Source organism: Chlorocebus sabaeus, chromosome 2, assembly GCF_047675955.1.
Source record: "Chlorocebus sabaeus isolate Y175 chromosome 2, mChlSab1.0.hap1, whole genome shotgun sequence".
NCBI classification, from domain to species: domain Eukaryota; kingdom Metazoa; phylum Chordata; class Mammalia; order Primates; family Cercopithecidae; genus Chlorocebus; species Chlorocebus sabaeus.
The window spans coordinates 6,922,295-6,945,239 of record NC_132905.1 but is presented as its reverse complement, the minus strand read 5'-3'; the positions used below and the strand labels follow the sequence as shown (position 1 = coordinate 6,945,239).

Sequence of the window (22,945 nt, the reverse complement as noted above, 5' to 3'; positions counted from 1 at the left end):
TTGGGCATGTAAGACAGCTTATGGGTGAGAAATCAGAGAGATCTTACCCACCTGTTCTTACCCTAGCACACAGGGAGCTTTTAAAGCACACCAATGACAGTTCAACCCCTACAGATCAGGACTTTTAAAAGGCTCTGTAATTCTAATGCACAGCCAAGGCTGAAAACCAACTCAGGACTCATCAATGGACCCATGTGAGCCCCAGGTGAGGAAATCAGCACTATGGGAATCACTGAGGCACGGCCATGGCTAAGACGGTGAGTGCTGGAATCTAAGAGCCTGGGTTCGAGTCCCACCTCTGCCACTTTGTAGCTGTGTGCTCTCAGGCAAGCTACTTCCCACCTCTGATACAGGCTCTGCACCTGTAAAATCGGGATGATACGTCTTCATAGGAAACTTTGCAAGGCGTGAAACAAAGCTGAAATGTCCAGCACAGTCATAAACCGTAAGCACCACGCAAAGAGAAGCCTCAACCACAGGGTGGAGACGTGCTCTGGAACGTGACCATGGCTCTCTGCCCAAACACGCTCATGGGGGCTAACGGCAGGGCAAAACCCACCCAGAGTCTTGCTACCAAGTCATGAATCTGCACATCACAAGTTGCCGCCACCCCAGCATCCCCCGGAGAGGACTGGGCAAGGAGCCCTGGCCCACTGCCCAAGGGCTGTCCTGTGAGGGGGCTGCAGCGTTCCTCCTACCACATCCAGCCCCATCTACCTTCTCAGGTTCATGGACCAAAATCATCAGGGCATCCCCAGGGAGCTTGTCAGAAAGGCAGAAACTCAGGGTCCCCATCCCAGGTCTGGTTGAGGGCAAGAGCCTCTGCCTAGGCTGAACGTACCCAGGAAGCTGAGCCCAGGCCTCCTCTGCCAATCCATCCTGTGCGGTGGGGACAGGCAGGGGGTAGCTCCCTCTTCCTCAGAGTGACTCAGACTGCAGCTGATCCAAATCTTGGCCCTGGAGACCACACTGAGGTCACCCTCCTGGCAGCCGAAGTTGCTGAGATGAACCAGGGGACATTTCCATCTAGCTGCCGACATCATCTCGACCTTGGTGGCAGCTGACTCCCTTGGAGCAGATTCTGCTGCCCTGACTGGCCTTGGCCTCCCAGGGAGGTTCTCATAGGCCAGCTCCCAAAGCAGAGTGTGTCGCCTACATGTGGGGCAGTGCTGCGGAGCAGGGCAAGCCTGGGACATGCTCAGGGAGAGACGGGGAAGGCTGGGATGGAAGATGCCAGGTCCCAGTTCCACAGTAGAAATAGGGCAAACAGCATGACTCCTACCCCAAACATCCTCACTTTCACCTGGAACCAAAGTCTGCACCAACGGGGAGAATAGCAAGTCCAGCTCCTGGAATTCAGGCCCCAGCTGGCCTGGCCTCAGGCCCGGGGTTCAGAAAATGAGGATAAGACTCCGATCCTTTAGCAGCCCCCTCTCGCCCCAGCGAGGCCTCTGGAGCCAAGGCCACTGTCCCCAGACCTGCCTCTTAGCCCTCACTCGCTCCACAGCCCGCCAAGGGCGGATCCAACTTGTCTTTCCAGCTGTCTGGGGCCGCGCTTTAAACAGAGCCACAGGGCTGTGGAAGGCCTCCAGCTCAGCTCATTATCGGAATTTAATCTGGATTCCCAGAGATCAAGAGGACTCAGTGGAAAGTGACTCCCACAAGGGGAGAGACGCTGAGGCCGACCCAAAGCCAGCTAATCCCTGGCACCCCCGGGGCTTTCCTGGAGCTCAGGCACAACTTGTCAGATGTCCCAGCCCTGCACAGCTGGACGGCTGGCGGCACAGAGACCGAGGCAGCCACACGGCGGGGGCAGCAAGGCAGGGTCTGGGCTCCCCTGGGCTGAGATCTGCAGGAGGCCTTCAGCTGGAAGAAGCCACGAGGGCCCAGGTTGGGGACACGCAAAGAATAGCCCCATCTCTGAACAGGCGAGCTGGCAGAAGCGTGGGGGATTCGAAGAGCATTTTCAAGCTCAGGGCTTTGTTCCCACTGGGAGACTGCAGAATTAGGGGAACTGGCTCAGTGGACATACACAGGAAGGCAGTGCCACAGCCACCACCCAGGGCTCTTATCTTCCCAGGGAGGTCTTGCTCCACTTCCTGCCGTGATGACGATGATACTAACGCAGGTGACCATTTATTGAGCACTTCCTGTGTGTGAGACACTGTTGTAAGTATGTCACCCCTTCCATCCACAGCACAACTCTGGAAGGGAGATCCAGTTATTATCCCCATTTTACAAAGGAAAAAACTGAGGCTCTGAGAGATGACTCTTTCCCAAGGTCACACGGGTACCTGGTGGCAGGATTTGAATCCATGCTTTTAATAGCTGGGGAACTACATAATAGGGGTATCTTGGTTCTAGATTCAAAAACAAAACAACCTGTCCAAAAAACTGAATAAATAATATTTTTTAAATTTAACCATTTAACTTCCGAGGAATGGAGGCTCTGCTGCAGGAGGCACAGGAAGAACGTGTAGAAACCTAAAGAAAGCGGCTGGGTCTTTCCCTCCACTGCTTCTCACCCTGCTCCCTTCCCTGCTCAATGCTCCCACCTGCCATGTCCTCTCCTCTGCTGGAACGTGAGCTCCCAGAGGGCAGGGACTCATGTCTAGTTCATTCTGGTCGATGCCCTCAGGCATGGCATGCAGCAGGTACCTGTGCTGAGGGGGGACTCAGCCACCCAGCAGCCTAGAAGCCCCCAGGAGTAGGACCCCAGCACCAGAATGGGCATCCCCAGCCCAAGTTGCTTGCTGCCAGCAGCCTGGCAGGGAGGACGCCTGGAACGCCCGTCCCTGCTCCAAACACAGTGCTCAGGCCTGCTGCCCAACCCTGCAGCCCTCAGGATCCACCCCGTGGATCTCAGGCAAGACAGCAGAGACACCTCAGACCATGATGGGACCAGGTACCCATGAAGCCAGCAGGAAGGACCAAGAGCTGCCAGAGCTGAGTGGAGAATCCAGATAACAGCCTGGACAGAGAGGCTGTGGTTTCATCCTAAGAAAGAAGCTCCCAGGCTGCTGGGAGTAGATGCCGATGTCACCTCCCAGGAGAGCTGCTCAGCAGTGTCTACCAAAGCCACCCACGTGTGGGCTCTCTGACCCCACAATTCTACCTCTAGAACTTTATCGGACTGATAGACATGAACAGGTGTGTCAGCGAGGGTACCTGCCCTGCGGCACCGTCCATCATAGAACAGAGGGGCCAGCGTGCACACATGAAAGACAGCACACCCCACGCTGTGGAACAGTGAGGTGACTCAGAGAACGAGGGCACCCCGCGTGAACCACTGGAAAGGGCTGCCAAGGTTCATCATCCAACGATGAAAGCCAGGGGCAGGAGTGAATGCACTGTGGGGTGCCACAGGTGAAAACAGCAACACAGATCCCTTCGCTGATTTCAGTAGACTCAAGTAACTGGCAGCAGGGGCTGCCTCAGCAGGAGCTGAGAGCCTTCATTTTCACTGTGGTTCCTTCTCTTTCCTTTTGATTTTATACCATGAGCATGTCTTGCCTACTCAAAAACTCTTTTTTTTTTTTTTTTTTTTTTTTTTTTGAGACAGAGTCTCGTTCTGTCACCCAGGCTGGAGTGCAGTGGCATCATCTCGGCTCACTGCAACCTTCTCCTCCTGGGTTCAAGCAATTCTCCTACCTCAGCCTCCCAAGTAGCTGGGATTACAGGCACGTGCCACTATACCTGGCTAATTTTTATATTTTTAGTAGAGACGGGGTTTCACCATCTCTACTGGGGTTGGCCAGGCTGGTCTTGAACTCCTGACCTCAAATGATCCACCCACTTTGGCCTTCCAAAGTGCTGGGATTACAGGCGTGAGCTACCACACCCAGCCTAAAAACAAATTTTTGAAAGAAATATCGTCCATAAGCGTGGGCTCCAGCTTTGCAAACCTGGGCTCATGTCCTAACGTGGCCACGTTCTCTCTGGGTGGCCTCATTCTTTGGCTTCGGGCCACTTTAGTTCTCCCCGTTTTACAGATGAGCCACCACTTCTGAAGGCTACTGTGAATGTGAAACAAGATATCTCAAGTGCAACACACTGGAAACGCTCAAGACAGTTTTGTTTTCTTGGTACTTAGATGACCACCCCTCCCCGCCCCCGCCAAATAGCAGTGCTTGGCAAACGTGGTAGTGATGGTTCTTCTGTCCCTGTCTGTGGTAGCAAGTCCCCTTTCTAGCTGAAGATGCTAGGCCTGCACATCACAAGGAGGTGCCCACACCACCTTTCTTCCATTAATTTCCCTGCCCAGTGGGGACAGTAGACGTCTGACAGCCTGAGGGGTCCAGTAACCCAGCCACTAAGTAATAGGACCTTGGTCATTTCCGCCTCCGGACTGTCTGAATAGAATGCACCTGCTAAATGTCCCAGCCCTTTTTCTTAGCCTCCTTATCTCTCACAAGACCTTGAAATTAATGCATCTCGATAAATTAAAGACTTTCAACACACACGTTTGGTTTCTGACCTAGTGATTCTTGGAAGCTGAGAGTTCTCTGTTTATTTTTGGTTTGGGTTTTTTTCTTCCCCTAACATTTTATTTTAGATGGCCACCTTAATTGGTTGCCTGACATCATGCACTGGGTTTCAGAGTAAGGAATGGGAGAGAGGTAGCCCTTCAAAAATGTTTCTTCCCCTTCCCCTTTTCTTCTATGTCCCTTAGCACCCAGCCAGATCCAGACTTCCTATATATACCCATATGGCACCATGCATCCTCGGGCTCCCTGGCCTTCTACTATTCCTGAATTTGTTGTCGGTCATGGTTTTAAGAAAGTGACATACACCATACACCTTCTTTAGAAGGGATAATCTGGTACAGGGCCTGGCATGTGGCTGCACCAATCTGTCCCATCCTCTGGCCATCATCCCCTTTTTCCTCTGCCCCCAGAGGAAACTCAGCACCTCTCCCAGATACTCGTATGGCACCCACCTGCCCAAGTGCTCCTGGAGCACCTGATAAACGCTGATCCGGAACGTCTCATTGTCAAAGCGTTCCCGGATGTAGTCCTTGTAGATCCGGAATTCGGCTGCCGTAACAGCTTCCCCTTCTGGGATCTTGGAAAGATCAAACCGGAACTCTCGATGGTGGTAGCGTGGGTGGAAGAATTCCTTGTCATGTTCCACTGGAAGAGGAAGAGAACGCACATCAATACCGACAGCTTATTAGTGTCTGGGTTTCACTCTCAGGCTCTAAGTTCAAGCATCTTGCCTAAGCTAGATGGAGGCATTCCTGTTGCCAGTGACCCCAGTGACAACTGCTCCTTCCAGACTGACACACTGCAGACTGGAGGGTCACGGGCTCAGACCCCACGGTCCCCATGGTCATCCTGAACGACAAGAGCATGATTTTGCGTCCAACCTGCTGGGAAAAGTAGAGCACTAACCACAGCCATCCAAGAAGTCCTGGCCAGACTCAGCTCCCAGGGGCTCAGGCCTGGGTTGGAATGTGGCCTTAGCCGATAACCAATAGAGTGGCCCTAGATAAGGTAACAAAAAACCTCTATGGAACCCAATTTCATCATCTAAAAAATGGGGATCATAATCCTCCTTCATGGGTTGTGGTCTGGGTTGAATGATCTCATTCACACAAATAGTTTAACATCTGCTAGGGCTGGGTAACTGTTAGCTATTGTTGGTAAGGCAGAAACCTTACCATGCCTACTATGGGACGTCTCTAGGACCAAGGGTTCTCAGCCCTGAATGCACATGAAAATCATTGTGGAAACTTCTAGAAAATATCGATGTCCTGGCCCAGGTGTGGGCTGGTAAACATTTAACAACCGGCTCTCTGGGGCCTGATCTGAAGCGCCTGCTGACTCCACAGTGTAAATACCACCGTCTTGGCAGATTCCAAGATACCAACGTGAGGTCGCTGGACATGGATGGCAAGAGAAGCACACAGCGGGCTCCAGCCCACAGCTACTCCTACCCCCTCCTGAACCAAGGGAATCAACACCTTTTTAAAGCACCCCCAGATATTTCTAACGAGGTACCAAGGTTTACAGTCACAGCAGCAGACTAACAGCAGTAAAAGAAGTGAATGGCAGAGTGGGGGTGGGGGTTGAAAATGACTTCAAGACAAAATAAGGCAAAAGGCCTCCACCCCTGTGCCGTCTTCTGGCAGCAATATTAGACTAAGATGCCATTTCCATTTCATGAGTGGCACGCACCAGGATGAACGCCCAGGAATGGTGTTTCTGGGTTGAGAGCTGTGGCTCCTGTGGGTCATGCCCCCTCTGGACCAACACAGAGCAGGAATGACACTGGGAGCCACAGAGTGCTGGAAGGGACAGGATGACCACACTCGGGCCAGTGGGCAGAACCTCCAGACACCTTTCATCTGCTGGAAAATACAAGCCCATCTCCACTTCCTGTCAGGGGGTGGGGAACTGGAGAGAGAAGGAGAAAGAGCAGAACCAGTTTGGCCACCAGATTGGTCAGAAGAAAGGAGAAATACGATCAGCAAGTTCCAGCTCTCAGGCTGGGTTATGGCTGCCTGGTTCCCAGTGGGACAGCAGGATGGGAACACCAATGAGGAAGAAGTTCACAGCACTGGCAGTCCCAAGACCCCGGCTGCACTGCTCCATTAAAAATAATCTGGTTTAAACCTTAACAATAGTCCAAAAAGAGAGCAGGGTGAGAGCAGGGAGCGTGGGGGAATTATCCGCTCAGGTTGTTCCCTATCAGGAAGAAGGGGCAGATGAAGTCCCTGAGGCTGGGGGCTCTGGCTGGGCACAGGAGCATCCCTGTCTTTGGAGACACCTCAGGAAGACGACCTCTGAACCACAGGTGCTAGAATCCTGGGCCATATATGGAGAGCTGGCAGGAGGGAAGGACTCTGCAGAAACTGTTCCAGGGTTCCTCCAGATGACAGCTCTCCTTGTCACAACATGCCCCTCATGCCCACAAGGAACCCTTCTCTCCTGACTAATCTATGGGACAGGCCATGACTCCACAGTGTAAACACTGCCGTCCTGGCAGATTTCAAGCTACCAACGTGAGGTCGCTGGACATGGATGGCAAGAGAAGCACACAGCGGGCTCCAGCCCACAGCTACTCCTACCCCTTCCTGAACCAAGGGAATCAACATCTTTTTAAAGCACCCCCAGATATTTCTAATGAGGTGCCAAGGTTTACAGCCACAGCAGCAGACTAACAGCAGTAAAAGAAGTGAATGGCAGAGTGGGGGTGGGGGTTGAAAGAGAGAAGAAGGCCATGGGGATGTCACCAATCCCCCCCTTTTATTTACAGAGAAGGCAGGAGTCTCTGTAAAGGGCAGCCACTTGGGAACCAAGTGAGCCTCTGGAGGTGACCCCAGGTGGGAAGGCAGGGCAAAGGGTCTGACTATGTACCGTGGGACTGCCCGGGGCCAGTCCTCTGTCACCTTTCCAGTTCAGTCGACCCTCATGCCAGCCCTAAAAGATAAGCAGCCCGAGGAGGTGAGTACAATCCCACATAGGCAGGTGGAGCATGCACCTGAGACCCAGGAGGTGTCCAGTGACCTCCCCAGGGTCAAAGACCTGGGATTCAAGCCCAGGTCCTGCCCAAACCAGAGGCCTGAACCACCATGCATCTCTGTGGCTGCATGAACAGCTCAGCAAGGGACGTTCCTTTGCTTGCTTGCTAGAACTTTTTAACTGCACTGCTGCATACATGTAGCATGTGTGTAAACCAAAGTAAACCCAGTCATGGAGATTCCTCTGGGTTAAGAGACAGAACACCCCATTTCCCTCCCTGGACTTCTCAAACTACAGGTTCGTTTCACCTGGTTTTGAACAGTCCCTGCAGGGCCTCATACACTATACCCTCTTTGGTATCTGGCTCCTTTCATTTAGCAGTGCTGGTGTAATTCATCCACGTCACAGCGCATGCTCGTTCATCCTCACTGTCGTATGACAGGCCATCGTTGTATTAGACCACAATTCATGTATCCATTCGACGGTTCATAGGCATTCAGGGAGTTTCCAAATTGGGGCTCTGAAAGCAGTGCTGCTATGAACATCATAGGGCATGTGTTTCATGTCTAGAAGTGGAATTGTGTATGTACAGCTTTAGTTACCCTGGAAGCTGTTCTCCCAAAGCATTGCATCTAAGAGGTTTTGAAGAGTGTGCTAGGAAAGAGGTGGAAGAGGCCAGGTCTGCCCATGAAGGAGGTGGCACAGTCTTGGCACAACTCATGGCTTCTCAAGTGCTTTTCTCCAGGGGACCAGGAGAGGTGAAGCACAGATGAAGTCTTGTTCCAACCATCTCTGTTCTCCACCGGAGCACGGCCAGGCCTCCAAAGGCCAGGAGGAGCCGTGATTCAACTTTCAGCAGAGAGGGTTGCTCCTGCAATCATGCACAGGAGCAAAGTGCAATGCCTTGAACACAGTGGGTCCCCAGCAAATCTCAGTTCCCTGCTCCCAGCGCTGGATGAACCCAGCTTCAGAACAGCCCCACTGGGAGATACACAATCAGACTGAGCAGAGAAAGGGGCTGGGGAACATCTGCTTCACAACTGAGGACGGCTGAAGAGCCCAGAAGTGCAAAGTGCATGTTTACTGAGTGCTTATTCTGTGAGCCCCACACTGAGCACCCTTTGCCAGCATCTGATGGAACCCACGAGGCAGGATTGATCCCCATTTTACAGATGAAGAAACTGAGGCTCAGGGAGGCTAGGTAACTTTCAAAGGTCACAAGCCAGGTGAGCGGCTGAACTCCAAAGCTCACCCTCTTGACCTTCACTCTCTAGTGCCAGGTGGCCTGAGTTTGATCTTGGCTGTGCCACTTACCAGCTGTGTGACCTTTCCAAGCTACTTAATCCCTGTGTGTTCCCCTCTCCCTAGAGATAGTAACAATGACCCTTTCTCATGGAGTTGTTGGGAAGATCACAGAAGCCATTTGCTCACAGGAGAAAGCCACAGGCGACCCATTTGAGTCTGCCATTGTTACAGGTCCTCCAAAACAATGAGCCAGAAGAATGACAATCAATGCAGAAGAAGCAACGTGTGCTGTGGGCATTTACACAGTGCACTTATGATTACATTTGAAAATAAAAAGTGCAATAGACCGAACAATAAAGATATGTTTGAACAAGCATGACATAAACACAGGTACCATCATAAGAGTCATGCCCAACGAAGAAAGAAAACACTGATACATAATCACAAACACAAGGTTTGTTGCAACAGCTGCAGGTACAACTGTTTTTATATGTAAGATAAACTGTATCTTAACTGTTAAGGTATCGGGGTTACAAGGTTTCTCTTCTAAAAAGCAACTCAGGGATAAAGTGAGGAACTAAATTTCTTGCAAACATTTGTGGGCTCCTTGGTATGGCTTTCTGAGAGGATTTCCTTCATTAATTAATTGGAGACTATGAGAAGTAGGAGCCACAATATTACTCTATTCTCCCTGAAACCCACATTGTCACATGTTCTGAAAATAATTTTGTATCCATTATCAAAGAAAGAACAGTCATGAAGTACACACACACACACACACACACACACACACACACACACACAAATAAGCAGTGGATAACTCAAAGTCCAAACCAAATTCCAAATCTCATCTTTCCAAGGTTTTCACTCTACAGCATGGAATCTGCACCATTTCAACTCAAGTCTCGACGATTGAATTGTTACCACTAAAATAGGTAGAAGCTTGCATGTGTTTTTCAGGTGAAAATATGTCTTTATACTTTATTCTAAAGTTACTGTATATAGTTGATTACCCAGGACTTGAGTTTTAAACTAAATGTCTAGAGTTGACATCTCCCCATGCCCACAGGGAAAAGCTTCCTTAGGAAGCCAAGAGCCTAGGATTCCAGCTTTTCCTCCCTCTACCTTGTTACATCCCAGCACCCCAAGGGCTGAGAGAGCTCACAGGCATTAACAAAGGACTTTCAGCTTCAAAAAATTAAAAGGACCTAAATCCCCAAGACCAAAAGATAAGTCCAAAGAAAATGGGTTCCAGAAAACACCATCCTGACAGAAAGCAGCCCCATCACTGTCCCAAAGACAAGACCAGTGTCTTTCTTTTACAAAAACCCGAAATAGCCCCAAAACTGACCCTAAGAGGGGAAATTCTGGGCTGGAGGGTGTCAATAATGGGTTAGAGGCGGGTAGGAACAAGAAGCTGCCCACTCGGGCGCCCCCCCACCGCCACATGATCCTTTGCCATGTCAGGAAAGACTTATGTCCCAGATAGGAGTCACACCTGCCCCCAGCATCACTCAGGAGTACCTTGCCTCTCCCTAACATCTGGGGTTCTTCCTCCCACCTACAGTTATGAGAAATATTCAGGCAAACCCCTAAGTTATAGTTGTCTGACACAAAGGGAGGGCCACAACCAAAGAAACTGGCAACCCACTGTGTAGACTTGCAAAGGGCAGCTCATGCTTAAACAGAACCTGCAGTATTCAGAGTCGTGCTTTATGGGACAGTATTTAACATCCTAAAAATTAGGGGTATGAACCCAAATATATGCATATGTACAACTGTACATCATAATACACAAAACTAAAATGAACACAATAAATTGTTACCAACACAAGAAAACAGTACAGAAGATAAATTTCTCCTGTTGCCTGGGGGGTCACTTTGTGCTGGGCATAGCTCATCAGGATAAGCAAAGTTGGGGCATGGCTCACTGCGATGCACAGGTGATAAGGAGCCTTGCCTATGTCCCCCCACCCCCACTCCCCGTCCCTCGTGTGTCTGTCTCTCTTGGAGAATCCATCATCACTGTCCCGGTTGAGCCATGGGACTCCAAGGGAGCCACCATCTTGTTCCATGACCCTCTTCTCCCCAGCTGAGGCATGGGAGGAAGCCAGTCTTAACCTTAGCCACACATAGGCCTTCTTTTATTTTTATTGGAACCTGGTATGAAAGAGCCCCTGTTCACTCTCCCTGCCTTGATTTCTAAGGATGTAATCCAGTGTGCTGGGAAGCCCCTTGCCAGCACCCTGCAGGGAAGGCTGGTCTGTGAGAAAGAAGCTTCCAAGTACAGAGGTCTGAGGTTGGAATTGAGGAGAGAGACCTGCTGGGTTGATCCCCTGGTCTGGTAGTCTCTGCCCTTCCTGAAGTTTGGGTTTCAGCTCTTCCAATCTACGAGTTATGTTGAAATCCTTCAAAGAAGTCCCCTTTAAGCTAACTCTAGTCAGGCTGCTCCCTGACTGCAACCAAGGCAGTTCTGAGCAAAACACACACAAGCCCAATTGTATATACACCCAGAAGTGGAAATGGATGGGCAGGAAACACTCCCAGGTAGCTGTGTTCTCTCCAGATGACCATTCACCACGAAAACTGCTTTCTTCAGACTTGGATCATTCCCAAATGTAAGGCATCTCCCTTGACTGAGCTGTGTAAGAACAGGACCCATGACTGTCTCAGCTCTGGATCCCATGCCCTGCACAGCCTGATGCTTAGCAGGGTCTCATAAATCTTCCACACTGAACACATTCCTCTTCACGCAATTCCTTTCTAGTTTAAGTAAACTACTTTGTTGATAACGTACACACAGTAAGGCACACAGACAAGCGTTCAGGAAATGTGATGAATTTCCACAACGTGAATACACGTAGAGCAGGACACAAAACATTTATTACCAGCTCTGAAGATAGGGGCCCCTCCCAAACACCAGTCCCTGCTCCCCTAAGGCTGACTGCCTTCCTAATACCCAAAACCGCAGACTGGCTCTGTCTCCATGACACCTGACTATGGAATCACAAATGTGTTCTCTTCTGCGTCTGCAGCTTTCGACAGCCTCACTCATGTGGTTCTGTGTACCAGTGGTCCTTGCATTCCCACTGCTGTCTAGAACCCTGTCGGATGAATAGGACACAACTCATTTTTTTTATAGTCATTGGGGGAGTTTCCAGTTGGAGACAAACTGTGCTGCAATACATACTCCTGTGCATGGTTTCTGGTGAACACGTGTCCACTGGGTAAATATCTCGAAGCAGGATTTCTGGGTCAGAGGGTGGGCACGTTCAGCTTTAGTTCCACATCTGACTGTTTCCATGGCAACAATTTTGGGGAAACGGTATGAGGCCAAAGGAGACATAGTCCCTAAAGAGATCGTTCATTTTCGCTGATGTTGGCAAATCCCAGTGCCTGTGTTTAGGTATGAGGAAGGTGGGAAGCAGCTCTGCAGGTGGTGGTTCTTCCCAAGAGAGGTGCTGAATGGACTCTTAAGGGAGAACGGAGGCCCACTAGCCCCAGAGGACAAGGAAGGGCACTGCAGGCGGAGGGAACAGCGTGACTGAGGGCCCAAGAGACAAGAAACAGGGCATGCTGGAGAGTTTAGGTGAGAAGTTTGCTGAGAATAACAAGAAAAAAGCAACAAATTCCTCATTGGGAAAATGCCTGAATGTCAAGCTAAGGGGTTGATCTTTGATGTCATCAACCATGATGGCTTCCTCCCTTGTTAGACACAAAGCAGTGTCCTGACCAGATCTATTTTAGATAGAGGACTGGTGACCCTGTGGAAAGTGGATTGGTTATAGGGAGTAAGGACAGAGGCAGGGAGCTCAGAGGAGGCTCTGGATCAGAGATGATGCATACCCAGGTACATGCGCCCTGCTCCTCCCTCCTGGCACCCGAGGCAGGCATCACTAAACAATCGCAACACTCTTTTCTTAATTCTGGCACCCAGGCAGCCACTATCAATCCTGACTGGCTCAAGAGAAAAGACATTAGCATTTTCCATCCCTTGTCAGGACCCCAGAAGTGTAATGGACCAGAAGTGCTTCTCTAGGGGAAGGGGCAAGACAATGGATCAAAAGCAAGCATATGAAGAGGGGGAACTAGAGGATGCTGCCCACTGCTGGCCTGGAATGCCAGGAGGGTGATAACACCATCAGCAGATGTCAGTGCAGGAGAGACTGCTCAGGTGAAGTGGTAGGGAAGAAAACACGTGTGGCTGCAGACAGGTGAAACTTGAGATGACCTGCAGAAAATTCAACTGGACAGTTGAAAAAAGAGGTTTAGATAACCCTGGAAAGAATGCTCAAGCTCGGAGCTGTTGAATTGGGTTTATGGATAAAGTTATGCAGGAAAAATGCATTTATGATGAGAAAGACCAGCATGGCCTTGAAGCAATATTTTGGGACTGCCTGGGAGAGGGAGAACGATGCCACCAGAAGGACTTGGTCCAAAGGAAGGGCAGGACCAGAGGACAGGCAGGGCAAGACGGCCCAACAGTGGCCAGATTCAGAGAAAGGGGGCAGGGAGATTCCTCTTCCAGTGACCATTCACTGGATTTGGTCACTGGCTGCTCAGAGACCTCAGGAAGCAGCACTCATGGGGACAGCCATGCAGAAAAAAAACACCTGACGAGCAAGACTGTGGCCACTTGCATATGAAAGATATTTGTATCCATGAAAAGGGAAACCATCAGCCCAGGCAAAGCCGCCTTCATTTCCTCCTGAAGCCACTCTCCCAGCCAGGGCTGGAAAGAGTTGATAAATGGATAGTAAATAATCACCCAGCAGCTCCTTCCAAAACTTTATGGTCTTCAGAAAAAAATCGGTTAACCTTCCAGACTATGCGGTCTTCTCACTGCCCCCAAAGATGCTGCTAAACTATGAGGCAGGAACAAATATTTTATGAGCGAAGGGATGCTTTCCAGGCAAAAACCACAAGTCCAGCATTAGAGTTCCTCACTCAGAGTCTGGTTTCTGTGAGCACAGACTAGTCCTAAGTGTTCTTCAGCTCCAGTTAGGGGCTGGGGACAGACACCTGCACCCCGCTTTAATGAGGATGAGGCTCAAGGAGCTAAAAGAACTTATCAAAGTCTACATTATAACCAGAAGTTAGAACTGGGTTTTCATGGCCCCGAGGACTGCTTAGGGCCCCATATCCCGGGTGCCCATTTAACTCTGAAACTACCAACCCTGGCTCGCTCTTTTCCTGGAGGGCTATAGCTCATCTGGAAGGTTCTGGCACACACCAGAACTCACTGGAGCTAACTTATCCCGGCTGCTGTTAGAAGGCAGTGTACGGCCCACAATTTCAGGGATGTGAAATTTGATGATGACTCTTCATTCATTCATTCAAAGATTTCCATGGCAAGATTCAGGAGCTTGAAAAAGCTGCCAGAGGCATGCAATAACTCCACTACTCTAACAGGAAAATGTTCTCTTAATAACATGAACAGCCTGGGGAGGCCACACTGACATACGCAGCTTTTGGGAGAAGGGAGGAGAATGCCCTATGCCCAGAGAAACAGAACATCGCCTAGAAGTCGACAATGATACGCATTGTCCAGATAACACCTCCACTGTACTCATTCAACAAGGACTGTCTGGCCACCCCAGCAAGGACCTGAGAGCCCTCAGCTGTACTGTAGCAGAGCAGTTCATAGAAGCTCACTTAGATTGCAGCTCTGACAACCTATGGAACCCCTAAGCCAGGTAAACAGTCACCATTTTTTAAAATTTTATTTTTAATTGTGGCAAAATACACAGAATATGCAATTTAATATTCTAACCACTTTTATGTGTACAGTTCAGTCATTTTAAACACAAGGGATGCCATTCTTGCACATCCAGTCTCCAGGACTCTTTTCATCTTGCAATGCCGAAACTCCGTCCCCATTAAACACTAACTCCCCTTTCTTCCTCCCTCCTCCAGCCCCAGGCACCCACCCTTCCACTTTCTGTCTCTATGAATCTGACTGCTTTGGGCAACACCTATAAATGGAATCACACAGTATGTGTCCTTTTGAGACAGGCTTATTTCACTTAACAAAATGTCTTCAAGTTTCATCTGTGCTGTAGCCTGTCAGAATGTCCTTCCTTTGTAAGACTGAATAATATTCCACTGTATGGATGGGCCACGTTTTGTTTATTCATCCCTGAATGGTGGGCTTCCATGTTTTTGCAATTGTGAGGAACGCTGCTGTGACTATGGGTGTGCAGATATCTCTTGGAGACTCTGCTTTCAAATCTTTTGGGGATATACCCAGAAGTGAAATCGCCGGGCCACGTCGTAGTTCTATTTTCAATATTTTGGAGGAAGCACCATACTGTTTTCCATAGTGGGTACAGCATTTTACCTTCCCGCCAGCAGTCGGGAAGGGTTCCAATTTCTCCAGATGTCCACCACCACTTGTGATTTTCTGTTCTGTTTTGTTTCGTTTGATGGTGACTGTATTAGTCCATTTTCATGCTGCTGACAAAGACATACCCGAGACCAGGAAAAAAAAAGAGGTTTTATTAGACTTACAGTTCCACATGGCTGGGGAGGTCTCAGAATCATGGTGGGAGGCAAAAAGCACTTCTTACATGGCAGCAGCAAGAGAAAATGGGGGAAGAAGCAAAGCTGAAACCCCTGATAAACCTATCAGATCTTGTGAGATTTATTCACTATCGTGAGAATAGCATGGGAAAGACCAACCCCCATGATTCAATTACCTCCCCCGGTCCCTCCCACAACACATGAGAATTCTGGGAGATACTATTCAAGTTGAGATTTGGTGGGGACACAGCCAAACCCATTTCACCCCTGGCCCCTCCAACTCTCATATCCTCACATTTCAAAGCCACCTATGCCTTCCCAATAGTTCCCCAAAGTCTTAACTCATTTCAGTATTAACTCGAAAGTCCACAGTCCAAAGTCTCATCTGCGACAAGGCAAGTCCCTTCTGCCTATGAGCCTATAAAACCAAAAGCAAGCTAGTTACTTCCTAGATACAATGGAGGTACAGGTATCAGGTAAATACGGCCATTCCAAATGGGAGAAATTGGCCAAAACAATGGGGTTACAGGGCCCATGCAAGTCTGAAATCCAGAAGGGCAGTCAAACTTTAAAGCTCCAAAATGATCTCCTTGGACTCCAGGTCTCACATCCAGGTCACGCTGATGCAAGAGGTGGCTTCTCATGGTCATAGGCAGCTCTGTCCCTGTGGCTTTGCAGGGTATAGCCTCCCTCCCAGCTGCTGCTTTCGTGGGCTGGTGTCGAACGTTGAGTGACTGTGGCTTTTCCAGGCACACAGTTCAAGTTGTTGGTGGATCTACCATTCTGGGGTATGGAGGATAGTGGCCCTCTTCTCACAGCTCCATTAGGCTGCACCCCACTAGGGACTCTGTGTGGGGGTTCTGACTCCACATTTCCTTTCCCCACTGCCCTAGCAGAGGTTCTCCATGAGGGCCCCACTCCTGCAGCAAACTTTTGCCTGGGCATCCAGGCATTCCCATACAGTTTCTGAAACTCTAGGTGCAGATTCCCAAACCTCAGTTCTTGACTTCTGGGCACCCACAGGCTCAATACCATGTGGAAGCTGCCAAGCTTTACCCTTTGAAGCCACAGCCCAAGCTGTACATTGACCCCTTTCAGCCATGGCTTAAGTGGCTGGGACACAGGGCACCAAGTCCCTAGGGTGCACACAGCAGGGGGACACAGGGCCTGGCCCATGAAACCACTTTTTCCTCCTAGGCCTCCAGGCCTGTGATGGGAGGGGCTGCCATGAAGGTCTCTGACATGGCCTGGAGACATTCTCCCCATGGTCTTGAGGATTAACATTAGGCTCCTGCTACTTATGCAAATTTCTGCAGCAGGCTTGAATTTCTCCCCAGAAAATTGGGTTTTCTTTTCTATCACATAGTCAAGGTGCAAATTTTCTGAACTTTTGTGCTCTGTTTCCCTTTTAAAACTGAATGCCTTTAACAGCATCCAAGTCACCTCTTGAATGCTTTGCTGCTTAGAAATTTCTTCCACCAGATACCCTAAATCAGCTGTCTCAAGTTCAAAGTTCCACAAATCTCTAGGGTGGGGGCAAAATGCCACCAGTCTCTTTGCTAAAACATAACAAGAGTCACCTTTGCTCCAGTTCCCAACAAGTTCCCCATCACCACCTGAGACCACCTCAGCCTGGATTTTATTGTCCATATCACTATCAGTATTTTAGACAAAGCCATTCAACAAGTCTCTAGGCAATTCCAAACTTTTCCACATTTTCCTGTCTTCTTCTGAGCCCTCCAAACTGTTCCAATCTCTGCCTGTTAGCCAGTTCCAAAGTCACTTCCACATTTTCGGGTATCTTCTCAGTAACGCCCCACTCTACTGGTACCAATTTACTGTATTAGTCCATTTTCATGCTGCTGATAAAGATATACCCGAGACTGGGAAGAAAAAGAGGTTTAATTGGACTTACAGTTCCACATGGCTGGGGAGGCCTCAGAATCATGGCGGGAGGTGAAAGGCACTTCTTACATGATAGTGGCAAGAGAAAATGAGAAAGAAGCAAAAGTGGAAACCCCTGATAAAACCATCATATCTTGTGAGACTTATTCAATATCACAAAAACAGCATGGGAAAGACCAGCCCCCAAGATTCAATTACCTCCCCCTGGGTCTCTCCCATAACACGTGGGAATTCTGGGAGATAAAATTCAAGTTGAGATTTGGTGGGGACACAGCCAAATCATATCAGAGGCCATTCTGATGGCTGTGAGGTGGGCAGCCAGCATTTTAGAAGCCCTCCCACTGGCCTGGCTGCCACTTCACATGTCCTGTAGATCATCTCATTGAATCTTTATGAAAACCCCACTCAGAAGCAGGGGCACACATCATGCCCACTTTCCAGATGAGGACACTGAGGCTCAGACCGACTCTTGTCCAGGGTCACACAGCTGATCTAAATCCTCAAAGGTCCGTACTCTTCCCCACTCAGCCATACCAACTCTCTTCCTCACACGGGAGCTACCAGTGACCTCTTAGCTGTGGTGATGATTCGACAAGGACACCTCTGAGCTGAACCACGCTCTTGGCACACTTAATGTGCTCGCCACATAAATCTCCAAAGCTAAACTCAAAGTGAAGGCTCTGCATCCGACTCAGCTCCCTCCCAGGCTTGTAAATTTTGCTCCTGCCTAATGCCAATCCTTGAGGGAGAGAGGCTGACGGCCTGAAGGTTTTGTAGCATTCACCCATCTCCTCGTCACCCCTCCCCAGGCCCCCAGACTGGGGGGCAGGGCCCTGCCTGGCAGAGGGCACACAGGCAGCATTGTCTCCCCTGTCCTTGAGCTGCTTCACCTCTCGAACTTTCCACCAAATGCTTCAGCTGCCAGCAATACCACCTGGAGTCCTACCCGCCCGGCCCTCCGAGAGGGTCTTTGGAGACACTGCCGCCTTGTTAGGTGCCGAGGGGCTGCGTCCAGAGACATGAGACCCGGAGGCGAGACCACAGGCGGGCCAGGCATCTCCCAGGCCATCCTCTAGTCATGAGCCCTGAGTCTGCAGCCTGCACAGATGTTGGGGTAGGGGCCAGAGGGAATGATTGTACCACAAGATTAAACACTTCAATGTCAACATGTGTGCAGTGTTGCTTGAACAATGTTATCATTGTGAATTGAATGAACCAAAGAGTTTAGGGGATGGGGCAGGGAGAGGGAGAAAAGATGGGTTTAATTATCTTTAGAGCTGAGGCCAGTTCTTTGCCTAAAAAAACCCAGACGCCCATAGAGCTGAAAAGAAAAATGGGCTGCAAGCACATGCCACTCCTTCTACTACAGACCCAGGCAGCCCCCTGGCCTATGGCTTCCCACCTCCCAGAGGGAGGAACGCAGTCCCCAGGGATTTCTGAGTTCCAATCCCATCCTCAGCTCATTGAAATTGAGGGAAAAGAATGAAAAGTAGTTACTATCTTCACCTAAACCAGTGGTTCTCAGCCAGAGCTGACTTTGTCCTCCCCTCACTCCCACGAAGGCACCTTGGGCAATGTCTGGAGTCATTTTTGGTTGTCATAACTTAGGAGGGCGTGCTCCTGGCATGTAGTGGGTACAGACCAGGGACACTGCTAAACATCTCGCAATGCTCAGGATGGCCCCCCATCCAACCCCAAATGTGACTAGTGCTGAGTTGAGAGTCCTTGACCTGAACAGACAGGCAGAGTTCAAGAGGGTCAAGAAACCTGGGGTTAGGTCTCATCTGAACTGTGAGCTGGCTGGTATAACCCCAAGCTCACTGGGCCTCAGTTTCCTCCCATAACAAAGGAAAGGACTGAATTTCTCTGAAGTCCCTTTTCTCACCTATTAGACTGTACCATGTAAAGCTGCTGATACTCTACCAGTTTTGACCTGTATGCGTTCACCCTAACACCTCGGGGCAGCTTGGAGGCTCTATCTGTGCTGTCTGGTGAGGCACACTGAGACATGTGGGGCTACTAAGCGCTGGAAATGTGGCCCCCGTGACTGAGATCTGAATGCTTAATTGTATTTCATTGTAATTAATTTAAATCAAAATAGCTGCTAGGCACAGTGGTTCACACCTGTAATCCTAGCACTTTGGGAGAGCAAGGTGGGTGGATCACTTGAGGTCAGGAGTTTGAGACCAGCCTGGCCTGGCCAACATGGTGAAACATCGTCTCTACTAAAAATACAAAAATTAGCCAGGCATGGTGGCACACGCCTGTAATCCCAGATACTTGGGAGGCTGAGGCACAAGAATCACTTGAATCTGGGAGGCGGAGGTTGCAGTGAGCCAAGATTGCACCACTGCACTCCAGCCTGGGCAACAGAGCAAAAATTCCATCTCAAAAAAATAAAATAAAATAAAATCTAAACAGCTGCATGTGGCTCATGGCCTTCCTAGTGGACAGCCAGATCTCAGGTGTCCCCATCACTGCAGAGGTGCTGTTGCCCACACTGCTTTGTTGCACCAAGGGCTTGCAGGGGGCCATTGCAAATGGGGGTCCTTGCCTATGTTCTCAGAGATGCAGGAGAAAGTTCTTCTTTAAAACCTTGGGATTGGTGGCTCACATCTGTAATCCCAGCACTTTAGGAGGTCGAGGCAGGTGTATCACTTGAGTCCAGGAGTTCAAGACCAGTCTGGCCAACATGCCGAAAAGCTGTCTCTACTAAAACTACAAAAATTAGCTAGGCGTGGTGGCGCATTCCTGTTGTCCCAGATACTCGGGAGCCTGAGGCACAAGAATTGCTTGAACCTGGGAGGCGGAGGTTGCAGTAAGCTGAGATCGTACCACTGTACTTCAGCCTGGGTAACACAGCAAGATTCTACCTAAAAAATATATAATTAATTTTAAAAATAATGAAATGGCGTTCCCAGTGTGAGAAATTCTGTGGAAGCAGCAGGAATTCAACTCCTGACTTGTGGGTTTGAGGCCTGGCATGCGGACTGTTCAGGTATGAGGATCCCCACTCTGCTCATGGGGTCACCTGGGGAGCAAACATTCCCCATCAAGCACCTGGCGAGTGGTATCCTGCTGATAACTGTCAGACATGCCAAGTGCAAGACGGCAGAGGCTTTGCTCCAGGCCTGCCCAGGCACCATGGCCCCTCCCCACAGCTGAGTTGGTCTCACCCCCACCGACACTCTCCCTGGGCCTCCTTCCCTCTCAGCCTCTTTCATTTCCCTCCCATCGCCTAAATACTGGGATTATTTTGGTGAGAGGCCTGCTGACCTGTTTCTCCGCTGTCCTCTCTTCTAGATTTTAACTCCAGGAGAGTAAGAACTGAGCAAAGGAGCAGGACTCAGGTTTCCAGAGCAGAGCTGGGCAACAGGGCGAGTCTCGGCTCTGCCACTTGCTGGGGCGTGTCACTCCTCTTCTGTAAAATGCAGGTGGAGCTAGTAATAGCACTGACTCCACTGGGCTGCCAGTTAAAGCCCGGGAGTACAGTAGACCAGGCACGCTCCGCCTTCAGGATGCCCAGAGTCACACGCGAGCTTATTAAAGCACAGGCCACTCGGCCCCACTCCCAGCATGTCTAAGGTGGGTGGTCTAGGGTGGGCCCAAGAGCATGAATGTCTAACACATGCCCAGGTGATGGTGATAACGCAGGTCTAGAAACCCCACTTTGAGAACCAGAGGAAAGGAGAGTGTCTGTGGAGTGCCTGGCACATGTAATAGTCTTGGAAGCTATTCGCTCTGATTGCTCTGTTGCTTAGCACTGTTCACACACCACCTCCCATGCTCACTTGCTGGGCACTCAGCAGCTTCTCCGGAGACTTAGTGAAGTGGGTTTTGAAACTCTCTCCATGAGCAAATCAGGAGGAAGACACCCGCTCCTCAGCCTCACTCAACCCCGGATGCAGGAGAGAACTGGGGTTGAGCATGGGCCGTGGGGCCTGGAGGTCTGGTTCACACGCAGGCTCTGCCAATCACCAGCAGTGACCCAGGACAAGCTAACCCACCTCTGGAAGGCTCAACTTTTTCTCCCTATAAAATGGGGACAGACAGAGGCCCCCAGTTCTGGGGCTGTCGGGAGAATTCAAGGACATGGAGGCTGGCCACCAGGGAGGGCAGCAGAGACCTGTGCCTTGCCTGCTCCCAGCCAGGCCAGAGCAGGCCCCAGGAGCAGCCAGGTGGGGGAAGTGAAGCTGCTGTCCTCCCTCCTTTCCCCAGGACAGGAGGGGCCTGCTCAGACCTTCCCCGAAGAGCAGCCAGAGACGCTTGGGTCAGCTGGGCAGACACAGCTGGTTTAAGGTATTTTAGAGGCAAATCAAATCAAATGAGAATTTATAATCCTTCCTGAGGCCTGGGTTCCATCAACCTAAACTCATTAGGCCCAGGAGATGCAGGTGCAGTGAAGGAAAAGACAGTTCTGCCTTTCCTTCATGCCCAGCCCTTGTCTCCCTTTCAAAATAAGAGTCTTCTTTAAAGCCACACTCTGTCCCTGGACCAGAGTAATCAGCTTCATTTCTGAAAACAGGATGGTGCAGAGACGTACAAAAGCCACCCCAGGGGCTGATGGGGGAGATTTGGTGGGAACTGGAAATCTTGGAGAGCCTCACTCATTTCAAGCCCACACTGTAAGAACTCGAACTTAAATTCCTAAGCTAAACTATCAAAACACCCTTAAAATTGCATGGTTGTCCTTTCAACCTATTTCTGGTGTGGGAAGCAGAAGAATATGAGATCAAATCAAAAAACTGGTGTTTTGTTTTGTTTTGTTTTTTTTAAATAGAGATAGGGTCTCACTCTGTCACCCTCAACTGGAGTGCAGTGATGTAATTACAGCTCACTGAAGCCTTGGACTCCTGAGCTCAAGTGATCCTCCCGCCTCAGCCTCCCAAAGTGCTGGAATTACAGGCATGAGGCACCCCATGGGGCCCAGAGAATGGTTTTTAAATGACATTTTGTATTCTATATGAAATGTAATTGGAAGAGTTGCAAAGAGACTCCCAAAATTTCTACTTGGGGTCTTCTTTCCAAATAATTGCTCCTGTGATTCGTGATTTAAAAGTATTATTGTACAATTAAATTTACATAAAGCTTAGAAACAGGCAAGATGAATTTATGCTACTAGAAAACAGGACAATAGTTACCCCTGGGTACAAGTACAAGGGGGTTCTGGTCGATTCTGTTTCTTAATCTACACACTGGTTACCCTGTGTGATTGCTTTGCAAACACTCACAAGTATTCTTGATTTCTATGCTATTCCGCACATGTTACACCTCAATAAGCAGTTTTATTAAAACTCAATTAGCAGTTTTATTCATAAGTGTCGTTAGCTTTACTCACTGCCAGCTCTACTCAACATACACGTCACCATACTAAGAGGCACAATCAATTCAACAGCAGCTCTTTGGGAAAAGACACCAATATCTTAATCAATTTAAAGACATCCTGGTTTTCAGAGACTTTGATAAGCAAATATATGGAGCATTAGGCCTGACACACATAACTGTAAAACCCCCTATGTGGCTTTCTCCTGCCCTCATGTGAGACTCTCCAATTAGCACTGCTGTTGACTGGTCTGCTCCAAACCTATCCTTCAGGCCTGAGAAGCAGTTCAGGATCAAGTGTAAGAGGGAAGGCTCAGGAACTGGATCTCCAACTCCAATGACGCTTAACTGGGTATGTGTTCTTGGGCCAACTACTGCTCTCTGCTCATTTATCTGCTAATAATAGCCCCCACCTGAAATGGCTGTCATGAAAATTAAATAAGTTAATATTAACTAAAGAGGACAGGCTGGGTGCAGTGGCTCAT

At 49.6% G+C, this 22,945-nt stretch overlaps 1 protein-coding gene across 1 annotated transcript in view; it reads right to left on the bottom strand.

Annotated features, from left to right (window-relative positions):
* The window catches only part of BMP7 (bone morphogenetic protein 7), a 98,694-nt gene that overhangs the window by 55,812 nt on the left and 19,937 nt on the right, over positions 1–22,945 (bottom strand). Inside the window, exon 2 of the mRNA XM_008013385.3 lies at positions 4,940–5,132. Within this exon, the coding sequence (XP_008011576.1) occupies positions 4,940–5,132 (193 nt within the window). The remainder of the gene's footprint in view (positions 1–4,939; positions 5,133–22,945) is intronic.